At 41.5% G+C, this 13,090-nt stretch overlaps 1 protein-coding gene across 1 annotated transcript in view; it reads left to right on the forward strand.

Annotated features, from left to right (window-relative positions):
* The window catches only part of tmtc1 (transmembrane O-mannosyltransferase targeting cadherins 1), a 172,616-nt gene that overhangs the window by 145,320 nt on the left and 14,206 nt on the right, over positions 1-13,090 (forward strand). The window contains exons 14-17 of the mRNA XM_078242700.1: positions 235-370; positions 3,455-3,599; positions 3,702-3,839; positions 6,207-6,329. Of these exons, the coding sequence (XP_078098826.1) occupies positions 235-370; positions 3,455-3,599; positions 3,702-3,839; positions 6,207-6,329 (542 nt within the window). The remainder of the gene's footprint in view (positions 1-234; positions 371-3,454; positions 3,600-3,701; positions 3,840-6,206; positions 6,330-13,090) is intronic.

The raw sequence follows: 13,090 nt of genomic DNA on the forward strand, positions 1-13,090 counted from the left end.
CAATTTGTAAAGATCTGGTCACATAGATATTCCTTGTATCTAGCTCCTGTTGCACTTCGCTCACATCCTTTGTTTTTTCTTGTACTTACTCTACCCTTCTTCTCTTTCCCTCCTGCATGTTTCTTATTTCTTTCCTTATTTCTTCTTAATTCCTGCCTTATACTGTTAATTCCTTCATTCCTTTCCTCCATCCTCCCACTTCCTTTCCTTTTTCCTTGCTCTTGTGTTCCCCAGGAGAGGGGGAGCTAGCAGCCGCTCACTACCAGCAGGCTGTTAGACTCAAACCAGCACACTACGTTGCCATGGTGAACTTGGGCCGCCTGCTCCGATCATCCAACGAGAATACAAAAGCTGAGTCTTGGTACAAAAGGTGAGTAAAATATGATATTTCAGCAGCATTGTATTTCTACTCAGGGAGGCCTGGAGCACAAATATTTATCAGCTGCAAGGCTACTTTACTTTACTGCTGTGTAGTTGACCGTCACCTTTGACCTCCCAGAAGAACAGTTATTACATTACAAGTTTTTATTTAATCCAAAACAAATTAAAAAAATGGTCATCAATGAATTACACCCCAACAGTATGGGAAATTAGTAAATCAGAATATAGCATATTATAACTAGGGCTGGGTATCTTTCAAAAATATTCAATATCGGTACCGATACCAATACTGTGACTTTGACACCAGTTCCTAAAAGATACCTTTTTCGATACCAATTTTATAAAACCATTTTGACAAAAAGAAATTACAACATTACAGCACACTTTTTTTATTTTTTAGCTACTATGTTAGCGTCTCTGTGTAACATAGAGTTTTTACGACGTGTAACGAGACAGCCAATCACAGACATTATTAGATCTTGGTAGAAGCATGCTGCATGCTGATTGGCTCACTGACGCTGATGAGATTTGCTCCTTAGGTATTGAATTTGGGTGACGAGGCATTTTTCGATACTCAATACTTTAGAAGCCATTCAGTCTGTGCATAAAAAGTCAAATTCAGTACCCAACCCTACTAAAAACTCACTCTTTTTTATTGCTTTTCAAATGCAGTTTCCATTTGTCTATAACCTACTTCTGTACTGAACGCACAGAGATGTCCTTGAAATTGATCTTTTCATTTAACTCCGGGCAAGAAAATACTTAGTTATAATGACCACAAACAGAGACTAGACTCCCTTCATTCATGTATTTACTACCACCTACTAAATACACACTCAGTAGTTTCCTCTGCAGTGATGCATCATCAGTGGCATGCGCACAGTAGTTTTCACATCTGTAAAATGTAATGCTTTGCAATGTGGAATAATTAGCAGAAAGCAGTGTCCAATGGCCATGTTCTGTTGCCTTGTTGAAATGTTTAAGGGCACCGAAAACTGCTCTGAACTCAGACATTCAAATAAAATGGCGAAGGGTGCTTTTGAACACAGTCTCTTGTCTGTAGTTGTGTTCTGTTGTGAGCCAGGCCTCTGCAGCTGACACTTTGTCACCAAATAAAGTGTGAAATTAACCATTGAGATGTATTGGATTGTTCATGCCTGCTTGAAAAATGCACTTTCACATTTTGGGAAATGTGACGACCCTAGCTTGGTAAAACTCAAGGAGCCCCTATAATTTACTGGTGCCACTGATCTGTCTCTGTAGCATTTTGAAAATAAGATATAATTCCTTCTGGAAGATGAACTTTGGTCTAAGAGTTTCAATCTAATAATAGTTGTTACCAAACTGGATTGTCTGAAGGTTAAATTAATGTTTAATGTACAACAGCGCTGCTTCTGTTGACTTTTGGCTCCTTATATGTACACATCTGACGCATAGACTGTAAAAGTTCGCCAATGCGGAAGTGCCTTAAAGCTGTATTCTATCTAATTTCCAGCAGGGGGCGACTCCACTGAGACTGGCTCCAAAAAGAAGTCTGTTTCTATAGAGGTCTATGACAAAACATTTTCATGATGAGTTTATGTTCTCAATCGCTAGCTTCAAGTCTTCTTCAATACAGCATGATGTTGATTTGTGTAGATTATGGTCCTATTTATTTTAAATATAGACGATAAAGCAGGGGATGCTTTAGAGGCGTGGCTACAGCCGATCTTCCAATCAGGACAGAAAAGCTTAGCAATGCTAACCATGCTAACACTGTGGACATTAAAATAGACCTGATCTGGTTTTTGGGTGTTGTCCGTGTTTTCATCTTAAACTTTGTCTCACTGTGTGTTTTCACTTCATCAAAGTTCATTGGAACATTTTGGTCGACTTCTACCAACAAAGCTAGCTAGCGCTAGCATTAGCTGGTAACTTGATGAATGTCTCCAGTACCCAGAGGTCTGTGTTTACCGGCCGGTAAATCTCCACTGGATGACTCGCTTCAGAAGGGTTGAAAAACTGCACCTTTCCCTCTTTAGCCTTTAGCTTAGCACAGCATTGAAACCATAACAACACTGGCTTGGCCGCATCATCCTCCCCAACTCAACCCTCTCATCAAAAATCGTTACATCAGGTTTCAAAAAAGTAAGATGGCGACAGCCAAATTGCCAAACTCAAGTCTTTAAAACAGTAGTCCACAAACCAGTGGGTGACGTTACTGCTGCTACGTCCATTTTTCTTGGTCTATGATCTGACCACATTTTTTAAATATAAATATATGATGATATCTATTAAAGGTGCCCTGCCACACGTATTTAATTACTTTGTTCTACCATGGACTCTGTAACATTTTTTGTGGAAAAAGTGCCTTGGTTACCTTGTTTCAAGCCGGTCTTGCGTGGTATAGAAAGCCTTCAGGAAGACTCAGTTTGGTTTGTGCCAGTTCTCATTAATATTCAACAAGCTAAGCTGCTTGACTCTGATTGGCTAACAGCTAGCCAATGAGAGCCTGGCTATCAGCATCCTTGAATAGTGAATGGTGATGAGCTCAGGCAACACCACGTCAGACTGACCAGCTTTTGTAATTGGCCTGATTTCTCCACTTATTTCTTTTCAGTGGCTAGAGCTGACAGAGGAAGTAGCAGTTCATTTCACATTCACGACATAACACAAACACATATGGATCTAACATATTTCAAAAAAATACAACTAAAAACGGTTTTGTGTGGCAGGGCTCCTATAATAATAATAATAATAATAAATATATATAAATCAAAACAACCAGAAGCATTGTAGTGTGATGATATATTACAGTGAAGATAACAGGTGTATCTTTGGGAATTCTCCGAAATAAGAAAGGCCTGATGTGCTACATTTTCCACTGTGAGCCAACAGGTCAGGAGGTCCGAAGGCCACTGGACTGCTTACAGCAAGGTGCAACAAGAACAGGGTTTATGGGAAATACAGTCTACTAATCATATCATACACATTTTGATGTTTTATCACTGTACGTGGCAGCTAAAACACTTGTTTTAAAGAGAACAACAATTGTTGAAAGCCATCCTTTGTGACCTTTGACCTTTTCCTGCAGGGCGCTGCAGGTGACGAGGAAGGTGGACATCCTAACTCCGCTCGGAGCTCTGTACTACAACACGGGCCGGTACGAGGAGGCCCTGCAGGTGTACAAAGAGGCTGCTGCCCTGCAGCCAGACAGCACCGACATCTGGCTGGCTCTGGTGAACAGACACACGCACACACACACACACACACACACACACACACCACCCCACACACACACACACACACACACAAATTCACACATGCTATTTCTGTCCCAGGCTCAGGTGTTAGCCATGGCCGGTCGTACCAAAGAGGCAGAGAAGATGACCCTGGACATCATATCCAGAGAAGGCAGCTGTATTGAATGTTACCGCCTCCTGTCTGCCATCTACAGCAAGCATGGCAACTACACAGAGGTGTGTGTCTGTGTGCGTGTGTGCATGCGTGCATGCGTGCGAGCGTGCGTGTGTGTGTGCGTGCGTGCGTGCGTGCGTGTGTGTGTCTCATGGCCTTGGTGTCTGGTGCTCAGAGGTAAGATAAAACACCGTTAGGGATGATAAACTCTCAGCAGGAGATGCTTTACGCTCCAACAGTTACCGTGGAAACTAATCACCTCTGCTGCACATCAGACCAGCAGCCCTTTTCCTCCCACTCTGTTCTATCACCATCATCAGCACACAGTGCTTGTCTGTCTGACACTTTCACTGTCTCACAGTAAATATGAATTCTGTGTTTTTAAGTATGAAACGTGTGTCACTGAGACAATGTAAGGATGTATTTTCTTGTTTTTGAGCTTAGCCACTGTTATTTAAATAATATTAGTGCACGCCCTCGTACTGTATGTGACAGATGCAATACTACACAGAGCCATGTGTGTATATGTGTGCGTTCACTCGGATCCGATCACAAGAAGTGTAACGTCATGTGTCATTACCGTGACCAGTGGGTGGAAGAAGTATTCAAATACATGTAGAAATACAATACTTTAGAAATACTCTGTTACAAGTAAGTATTCAAAAGTAATACTGTAATTATAAAAATGGCCCTGTCAGTGTAACTGTTTATTGTACTGTTTGAGGTACTTTATCTACATCTGGATTGATGTATCTATAACAATACATTATATTTTACAAAGTGATCATGTGTTTCTTATGTTAAAGGGTGATTTCGGGTTTTTTCAACCTGAACCCTATTTTCCCATTCATTGGTTTCTAATGTGAACAAAAATCTTTCAAATTGGCTGCGAGACATGTACCCAACCCTGTACGTAAATTTAACTGTAGAGCATCGGCGTCGCCAGGTCATTTTTCCAGGGCTTCAGCCCCGAATGTTTTGATGGTAGCCCTGAATGTAATTTTAAATGTAGGCAACACAAAGTTTAGGAGCGCAACATTACTTGTTTGAACTTCATATGACGTGACATTTACAGTCTAGGTTTCAGGCCTTAAACACACAGAGCTCTGAAGTAGACCTGTGTGTCGCTTTGTGTCCGCTCTCTCTGTAAAAATAGAGCAGCTTCAGGTAATCATAATGGACGCACTCTGCTGTGGACATGCTGCGGCAGATGTTTCGCGTTTGTGCTCCGTGTATTTGTGCCGTAGTTTCGGTTTTCCACCTCTGATGTGAAGCCGTGTTCAGCTGCTTCCCTGAACTTTGTCTCATTCAGAGACCAGAATCTCAAACGGGGCTCTGTGTCTGTCAGAAGGTCTGAGATCTACCGTATCAGCAGAGCAGTCACGTACTGCACAGCAGACAATGGTGCATGTATCATTCACATGAATAAGTGCCACATGCATATTTAAAGAGGTTACTTCAACAAAAGACACAAATGAGGAGAGAGGAGTAGATTATGCATATACGTGTGTTGACATTGGCATTACATTCAGTTTGTTTCAATGGGTCTGGGCTGAGCCCCGGACGTCCTCAAGTCCTAGAAACGCCCCTGCTGTAAAGACTACTACACTTAACTGTCATGTTACCATGTTATCGTCACATGACCAGCCGACAGTCACCGTAATTTGGTAGAATATCTACTAATTGTAATGCATAGGTTTTCATACAATATCATACGAACCCGTTCATTACAATGTGTTGCACTCAGATATGAGATATCGGTTTCATCTCACTCATGGCAATATAATCAAACTTTCCAAAACTATTCTTGCAACTCACTTGCTCTGTTCAATCTTCTCCTTTGTAATAGTTGTACTTGAACTTGTATTCACCTGGAAACAGACACTATTTGTACATTCAGTGTACACAATGTGTCATGTTTGAAATGTTCTCCCCCCCGTGAGAGTACCTGCAGCCAAGAGCAGAATTGAAACATGGAGTCTGCTAGAGTCCCACCAAATAAAAAGCACAAATCAAATCCTTTAATTCTCTCTCTCTTCTCACTGTCAGTGAGAGGCGGTGATAAAGCTGATGCTGCGCCCTCTCAGAGAGACAGGAAAAAATTATCATACTCTATCATACATCTTCTCCCCTTTCTGTCCGGCTAGCTCTGCTGTAAATCAGTTAGACTTCCTCTTCTCTGCGTCATCTGCTTCTACTTCTCTTCCCTCCATCCCTGCCTCCTTCAGAGGCCTTAATGGTTCAAAGTAGCTTTTTGTAGGGCCTGCTGTGATTACTGCTCGAAACCTGCAGCGACTCTCGACAATCACACCAATAAGTACGCTCAAACGGAAAGACGCTCAACTCTAAGAGAGGGGGAATTTTTTTGTGGGTATGTTAATTAATAATGCGTGTGTTTGTTTGTATTTGACTGTGTGTGTTGGTGCCAGGCGCTGGATGCTCTGGACAGAGCCCTGCAGCAGAGTCCCAGTGATCTGACAGTGAGAGCAGAGCTGTACTTCTCCAAAGGAAACCAGCTCAGAGAGATGAACCAGCTGGACCGAGCCTTCGAGGTACTGCTCTCTCTTCTTCCTCCTCCTCTTCTTTTTTCTTCTTCTTCTTCTTCTTCTTCTTCTTTTTCTTCTTCTTCTCCCTTTCTCTCTCAATTTAATTCAAGGGGCTTTATTGGCATACAAGTTTCGATAGCAATTTTGTTACAGCATCAAAATACAATTTCAGTCAGACAACTCATGTTTGAAATGTTTATAATAATGGCAGAACATAGTGTTTGGCGGCCAGACTCCGATCTCATCACTCCCTGCAGATATGTTTACGTGAGATACAGGGCCTGAACTAGCCCGCAGGTGGCGCACCATTTGTCCAAATATTCGACAGAACACAATAAACAAACACAATAAACAATAAAATGACCATTAATACTACAATAAGATAGAACATTAAGATAGATTTAAATGCATTATCTATACAGTATATTGTGTGTGTGTGTGTGTGTGTGTGTGTGTGTGTGTGTGTGTGTGTGTGTGTGTGTGTGTGCGTGCGTGTGCAGCCAGGTCTCCATCCCAATGTAGCACTTTTTTTATATCCACTTCTGAATGCAATTATCAGGAGATGGTTCATGGAGATAAACAGCTGGTGATGCGCTACAATGAGATGACGAGAGCACCAGTCAAACCTCAAACGGTGAAAAACAATATATTGAAAATATTTGAGGAATAATTTGAGGAACATTACAGTCTACTAATTGCATCCTTGCAAATCCATTAATTGTAACAACAGAACTGCCCTTTGAAGGGTAACTACCGTAAACCTTGATTCATTCGTCCAGTATTAAGAAAGATGGCTGCAGTCGGCAGCGGCAAAACAGTGTTTGACAACATTATGGAAAGGATCCCTTCAGAGATAGACCTTTAAAACCTCTTTGAGACCTTTCTGTTTAACCAGAAACAGCTCTGAGGTCACTAGCGCTAAATTTCAATTCAATTCAATTTTATTTACAGTATCAAAATCATAACAAGAGTTATCTCGAGACACTTTACAGATAGAGGAGGTCTAGACCACACTCTCTCATTTCACAAAGACCCAACAATTCCAGTACCTTCACAAGAGCAAGCATTTTGTGCAACAGTGGTCGAGGAAAAACTCCCTTTTAGGGCAGGGAGCTTTAGGGACTGACCCAGGCTCTTGGTAGGCGGTGTCTGACGGTGCCGGTTGGGGGTGTGATGAACAGTGGCAATAATAGTCGCAATCAAAGATAATGGAACTATGACTAGAAATAGTAGTCGTAGTAGTTCATGGCATAGCAGGCCACTGCAGGGCACTTCAGGGTGTAGCAAGGTATAGCAGGGCATAGCAGGGCATAGCAGGGCACTGCACACCGTAGCAGGGTGTAGCAGGACGTAGCAGGGCGCGGAGCAGGACCGCGGCGGCAGCTGCAACCATGATTTAGGTGCCACCCTAATCCAAAGGAAAACTGCGGGGCGAGAAAAGACAAGGACTCCGGGGGAATAAGTTTCCCAGAGCTAAGTTAGTAACAAGCATTTCTGGGACATGGATGCACACAGATGGAAAGAGAGAGGAGAGAGGAGCTCAGTGTGTCAAAGGAAGTCCCCCAGCAGTCTAAAACTATAACAGCATAATTAAGAGCTGGTGCAAGGCAAACCTGAGCCAGTTCTATAAGGGTTGGTAGATGAATCTGACGACTATGAAGAGAAGCAGAGAAGAGAAGGGGTGCCGTGTCTTTAGCTATACACCCTCCCCCACCGGTCTAGGCGAACGCTGCAACTCCTCACTCCCTAACTATAAGCTTTATCAAAGAGGAAAGTTTTAAGTTTACTCTTAAATGTGGTGATGGTGTCTGCCTCCCGAACCCAGACTGGGAGCTGGTTCCACAGGAGAGGAGCCTGATAGCTGAAGGCTCTGGCTCCCATTCTACTTTTAGAGACTCTAGGAACCACAAGTAACTCTGCATTCTGGGAGTGCAGTGCTCTAGTGGGACAATAAGGTATTATCAGCTCTTCAAGATATGATGGTGCTTGACCGTTTAGAGCTTTTTTAGCTTTTTTTTAGAACTATTAATCTGTATACATAAAATATTCAGTACAGAAAAATAGAATTAAGCACACAGTGCGAAACCAAAGAATAAATAATAAAGAAATGAGGATAAAGAAAAAAGAAAAGAAAAAAAAGGTAAGAGTGCATAAAAGAGAGTCCCATTCCCCCATATCCTACCCATTCCTCAATCTACTACTTCTACTCATCTAACCTGCTCAAGAGATATAGTAATACAGTGTGTGTATATGTATTCTATAACTTTCATTGTGACAGGTAAGAAACCATGGGCTGCCAAGTTTTAATGTAATGTGCTAAATTGTCTTTCATTACATATCTTATGCTTTCCAGATGTAATGTACCGGTCAGGTCTTGGAGCCACATCTTGTATGTAGGAACCATTGTCCCTTTCCATAACATCAAAATCTATTTTTTTGCTGTGATGAGACAATAGGAAAGGAATTGTTGTTGGAACTTGGTAAGTTTTCTTAACGTTTCAGACGTTCCAAGGACAATCAGTAGGCTCTGGTTCTAATGGAGTGTTGATAATTTCTGATTTGAAGGTGATGAAGGTTTTAAAGATATGAGTCCAGAAGGGAGTTATTTTGGGACATGATACAAAACTGTGAAAGATTGTTGCTTCTGAGGTCTGACATTTATCACACATGGGTGATACATTTTGATAGATGCTGTGTATTTTCACCTTAGGAAAGTGAAGCCTGTGCGACATCTTAAACTGTATAAGGCAGTGTCTGGCATTATTTTATGGCATACATTTATGTTTAAGACTCTCTTCCCAAATATTGTCTGGTATTTGAATACCCATTTCATTTTCCCATTTAAGTTTAAAACTTTCAGAAGATGGAAGGGTTATGGACAGCAAAGAGTTATATATACAGGAGATAAAATTATTGTTAAATGGCGACAAAGACAGGCACCTGTCCAGGGTTGAAAGCTCCTGGGTCTCAAATCCCGGAAGATATTTCCATACATAGTCTTTGATCTGTAAATATCCGAAAAAATTGTTGTTTGGGGGGTTAAACTTACGTTGTAATTATGGAAAAGTGGAAAATGCATCCTTAATGTATAAATCGTGGATAGTATGAACTGCCAGATTGCTCCAGGTGGAGAAGGTTTTGTCTAGACTGGACGGGATAAATGTGGGTTTTTTATCAATCAGCAAGGCAAGTGATAGAGGTTTAAGACCAAAATGAGATTTAATTTGTTTCCATGTACGTATTAAGTCAAATATGACAGGGTTGTGATTGTACATCGATTTAGGGATTGGAGTGGGGGCTAGGAGTATGGCACCTATAGAGTAGGGATGGCAATCTTCCTGTTGAAGCTTTAACCAATTGGGTGGAGAGATTGAGGTTCTTGTCAGAACACGCGCCGCAGCATTCTGGATCAGCTGGAGAGTCTTAAGGGACTTATTTGAGCAACCTGATAGTAAGGAATTACAGTAGTCCAGCCTGGAAGTAACAAATGCATGGACTAGTTTTTCTGCATCGTTTTGAGACAGGATGTGCTGAATTTTGGCAATGTTACAAAGGTGAAAAAAGGCTGTTCTTGAGGTTTGTTTTAAGTGGGCGTTAGGATATATCCTGATCAAAAATAACTCCTAGATTTTTTACAGTAGTGCTGGAGGCCAGGGCAATGCCATCCAGAGCCTAGAGCCAACATATTTTCACATGTAAATCTGTAAACTATGTGTATTTCAACCAAAACTATAGTTGTGATGGTTGGAAAAGTGAAAGACAACCCAAAATGTCTTTTCATAGTTTTATTTTGTTTCTGTCGACTTTGAATGAAGTGTGTTTTACGATGCTAAAATTACAGTTTATTTATATGGAGTCTGGTGGCTTTAGAGAACGCAATTTCGCAGATGTTTTTATGTTTAAAAAAAGAATCTTACTGATCTGTTACTGATTCAGGCATTTCAGGACTTTATTTTTATAGGACAGATTGAGAAATGAAAGTGGAGAGAGAGGGCAAATGACATGCAGCAAAGGGCCGCAGGCATCATCAAGCATGATCACGGAAAGCTTGTATCATGTAGATGCAAGACAGAATTGTTGTCATTACTTAGAATTCCTCATGTGGGCGACAAAAACAAAAAAAACATAGCCTTGTAAATGCTACATTGCTTGTAAGTAAATAATGGGAATAACAGGCAAACCTTTTTCTTTTGACTTTTTTTTTAAGTACTCTGCGGTGGATCTAATTTATGTTGATGTGAAGAGTGGTGGATGTGAATTTAAAAAAAGTAACTGATAAATATTTATAGAAACTTTAGAGTGCATTTTGAACTGTGTGTAAATGTAAACTGAAAATATAAATTGACTGAGAAGATTGAAAATAAAAAAAAGGCTGCTAACACAGGTCTAACAACGTAACAACCATATAGCAGATCCAGATCATTACCGTGACCATTAGGCAGGAATGCCTCGGCCTGCCGTGTAGTGAGTGTGGTGGTGTGAATGTGGGGGAATATGCCAACATATGCCGACTAAAATGAGCGTGCCTGCAGTTCTGTCACAGCTACCGAGGACTTTTCGCCGTGATGATGTAGTGTAGTGGAAACAAGATAGCAAGAGCCAAGGAGGCCATCTCAGGTCACTGCAGCTTTAAAGAGAGCAGGGTTTGTGCAGGGGAAACTGCTTCATTAGTTGATACAGATAATGGTGTGATGTGTTATTCCTCTGGCATTATCACAGTCTCTGAAGGAGCAAAACAAACACAAGGCAAGCAGCCTGAGAAACTGTTTGAAGTGCAGTTTAAAACTGGTTATTTTAGGTCTGTCTGGTTTTTGTCTCAAGTGTGTCAGAGCAGAAAGTCTGGCTTCGGATTCAACCATTCACAGCCCTGCCCTAATCCCTGCAGACAAGAAGCATAAATAAAGGAGGCGCAAATAGTGAGGGTTTTATATACTGCAAAATGTTTCCATTGCTTTATTTTCATAAACATTTTAGGTTGTTTCTTAGTGATATTATGGCCTTGAAAATAGAATTTAAGCATTCAGGCTCGATTTAAAGAGGTGTGATGAAAGGCCGAAAATCCACAGCAAAGCAAAAATCAAAGAAAACTAGAGACCAACTTGTGATGTGATCAAACCGGGGGTGTACCCCCCTATTTCTGCTCGTCCATCTTCAAACTCAGCCTTAATTTGATGTCAACTGTGAAATATTCACACCTGGCAAAGCCAAACCAAAGAATTTCTAACATGGGAAGAAGTTCCACTCCCTCGTTACTTCCGGCTTCTGAACTGGTTGCAGTTCCACCAGAGTTCCATATAGGGGGCGCTCACAGGCCAGTGCAGAATGAATGGGACTCTATGGAGCTATACCCCTCAAAATCCACTTTTCTCAGGATATAATTTTTTGTCTAGTAATTTGAATGTTGCATTTGAAACGGGAGGCTAAGAAAATACACACTGCTGTGTGTTAGATTATTTTTAAATTCGCTTTTTTGTTCTAAAAAGCCTTTTAAAATGTCAATGACGTCATACACATATACGGCCAGAGATACTGCTTTACGGCAAGCTCTTTTTTCTCTCGAGGCATCGACAACACAGCTGACAGGTTAGCCTCGCCCTGTTAATACAACACGGCTGACAGGTTAGACTCTCTCTGTTAATACAACACAGCTGACAGGTTAGACTCTCCCTGTTAATACAACACAGCTGACAGGTTAGACTCTCTCTGTTAATACAACACAGCTGACAGGTTAGACTCTCTCTGTTAATACCACACGGCTGACAGGTTAGACTCTCCCTGTTAATACAACACAGCTGACAGGTTAGACTCTCTGTTAATACAACACAGCTGACAGGTTAGACTCTCTCTGTTAATACCACACGGCTGACAGGTTAGACTCTCTCTGTTAATACAACACAGCTGACAGGTTAGACTCTCCCTGTTAATACAACACAGCTGACAGGTTAGTCTCTCTCTGTTAATACAACACAGCTGACAGGTTAGACTCTCTCTGTTAATACCACACAGCTGACAGGTTAGACTCTCTCTGTTAATACAACACAGCTGACAGGTTAGACTCTCCCTGTTAATACAACACAGCTGACAGGTTAGACTCTCCCTGTTAATACAACACAGCTGACAGGTTAGGCTCTCTCTGTTAATACAACACAGCTGACAGGTTAGACTCTCCCTGTTAATACAACACGGCTGACAGGTTAGACTCTCTCGTTAATACAACACGGCTGACAGGTTAGACTCTGTTAATACAACACAGCTGACAGGTTAGACTCTCCCTGTTAATACAACACAGCTGACAGGTTAGACTCTCCCTGTTAATACAACACAGCTGACAGGTTAGTCTCTCCCTGTTAATATACGTGCTAGAAAGAGGTTTGCTAATGTCGCCGAAATATTCACTCTGACATTCTGGTTCTGCTTTGGATGCCGTCAAGCGGGACCTCCGATCGTAATCAGTCCTTCACTGACCAATCAGCATTCATTAGCAGAATGCTAGCGTGTTATGGGCAACAACGACTCAACCTGTAAGAAATCGAAAGGACACAAGTACTCGTTCATTCAACTTTTGACCTATAATCCATGTTGAACTTGCAAAAACTACAATCAAATCTGAGATCAGGCGAAAGAGACAAATGTAGCCGTCTAGCTCCATAGAGTCCCATTCATTTTGCACTGGACCGTGATCACCCCCAGTGGAACTCTGGTGGAACTGCAACCAAAGTAGGTACAATGGGGCTGAATAGGGAGTGGAACGGCTTTCCATAGACGGG

The sequence above is a fragment of the Sander vitreus genome, chromosome 23 (assembly GCF_031162955.1).
Source record: "Sander vitreus isolate 19-12246 chromosome 23, sanVit1, whole genome shotgun sequence".
Classification (NCBI taxonomy): domain Eukaryota; kingdom Metazoa; phylum Chordata; class Actinopteri; order Perciformes; family Percidae; genus Sander; species Sander vitreus.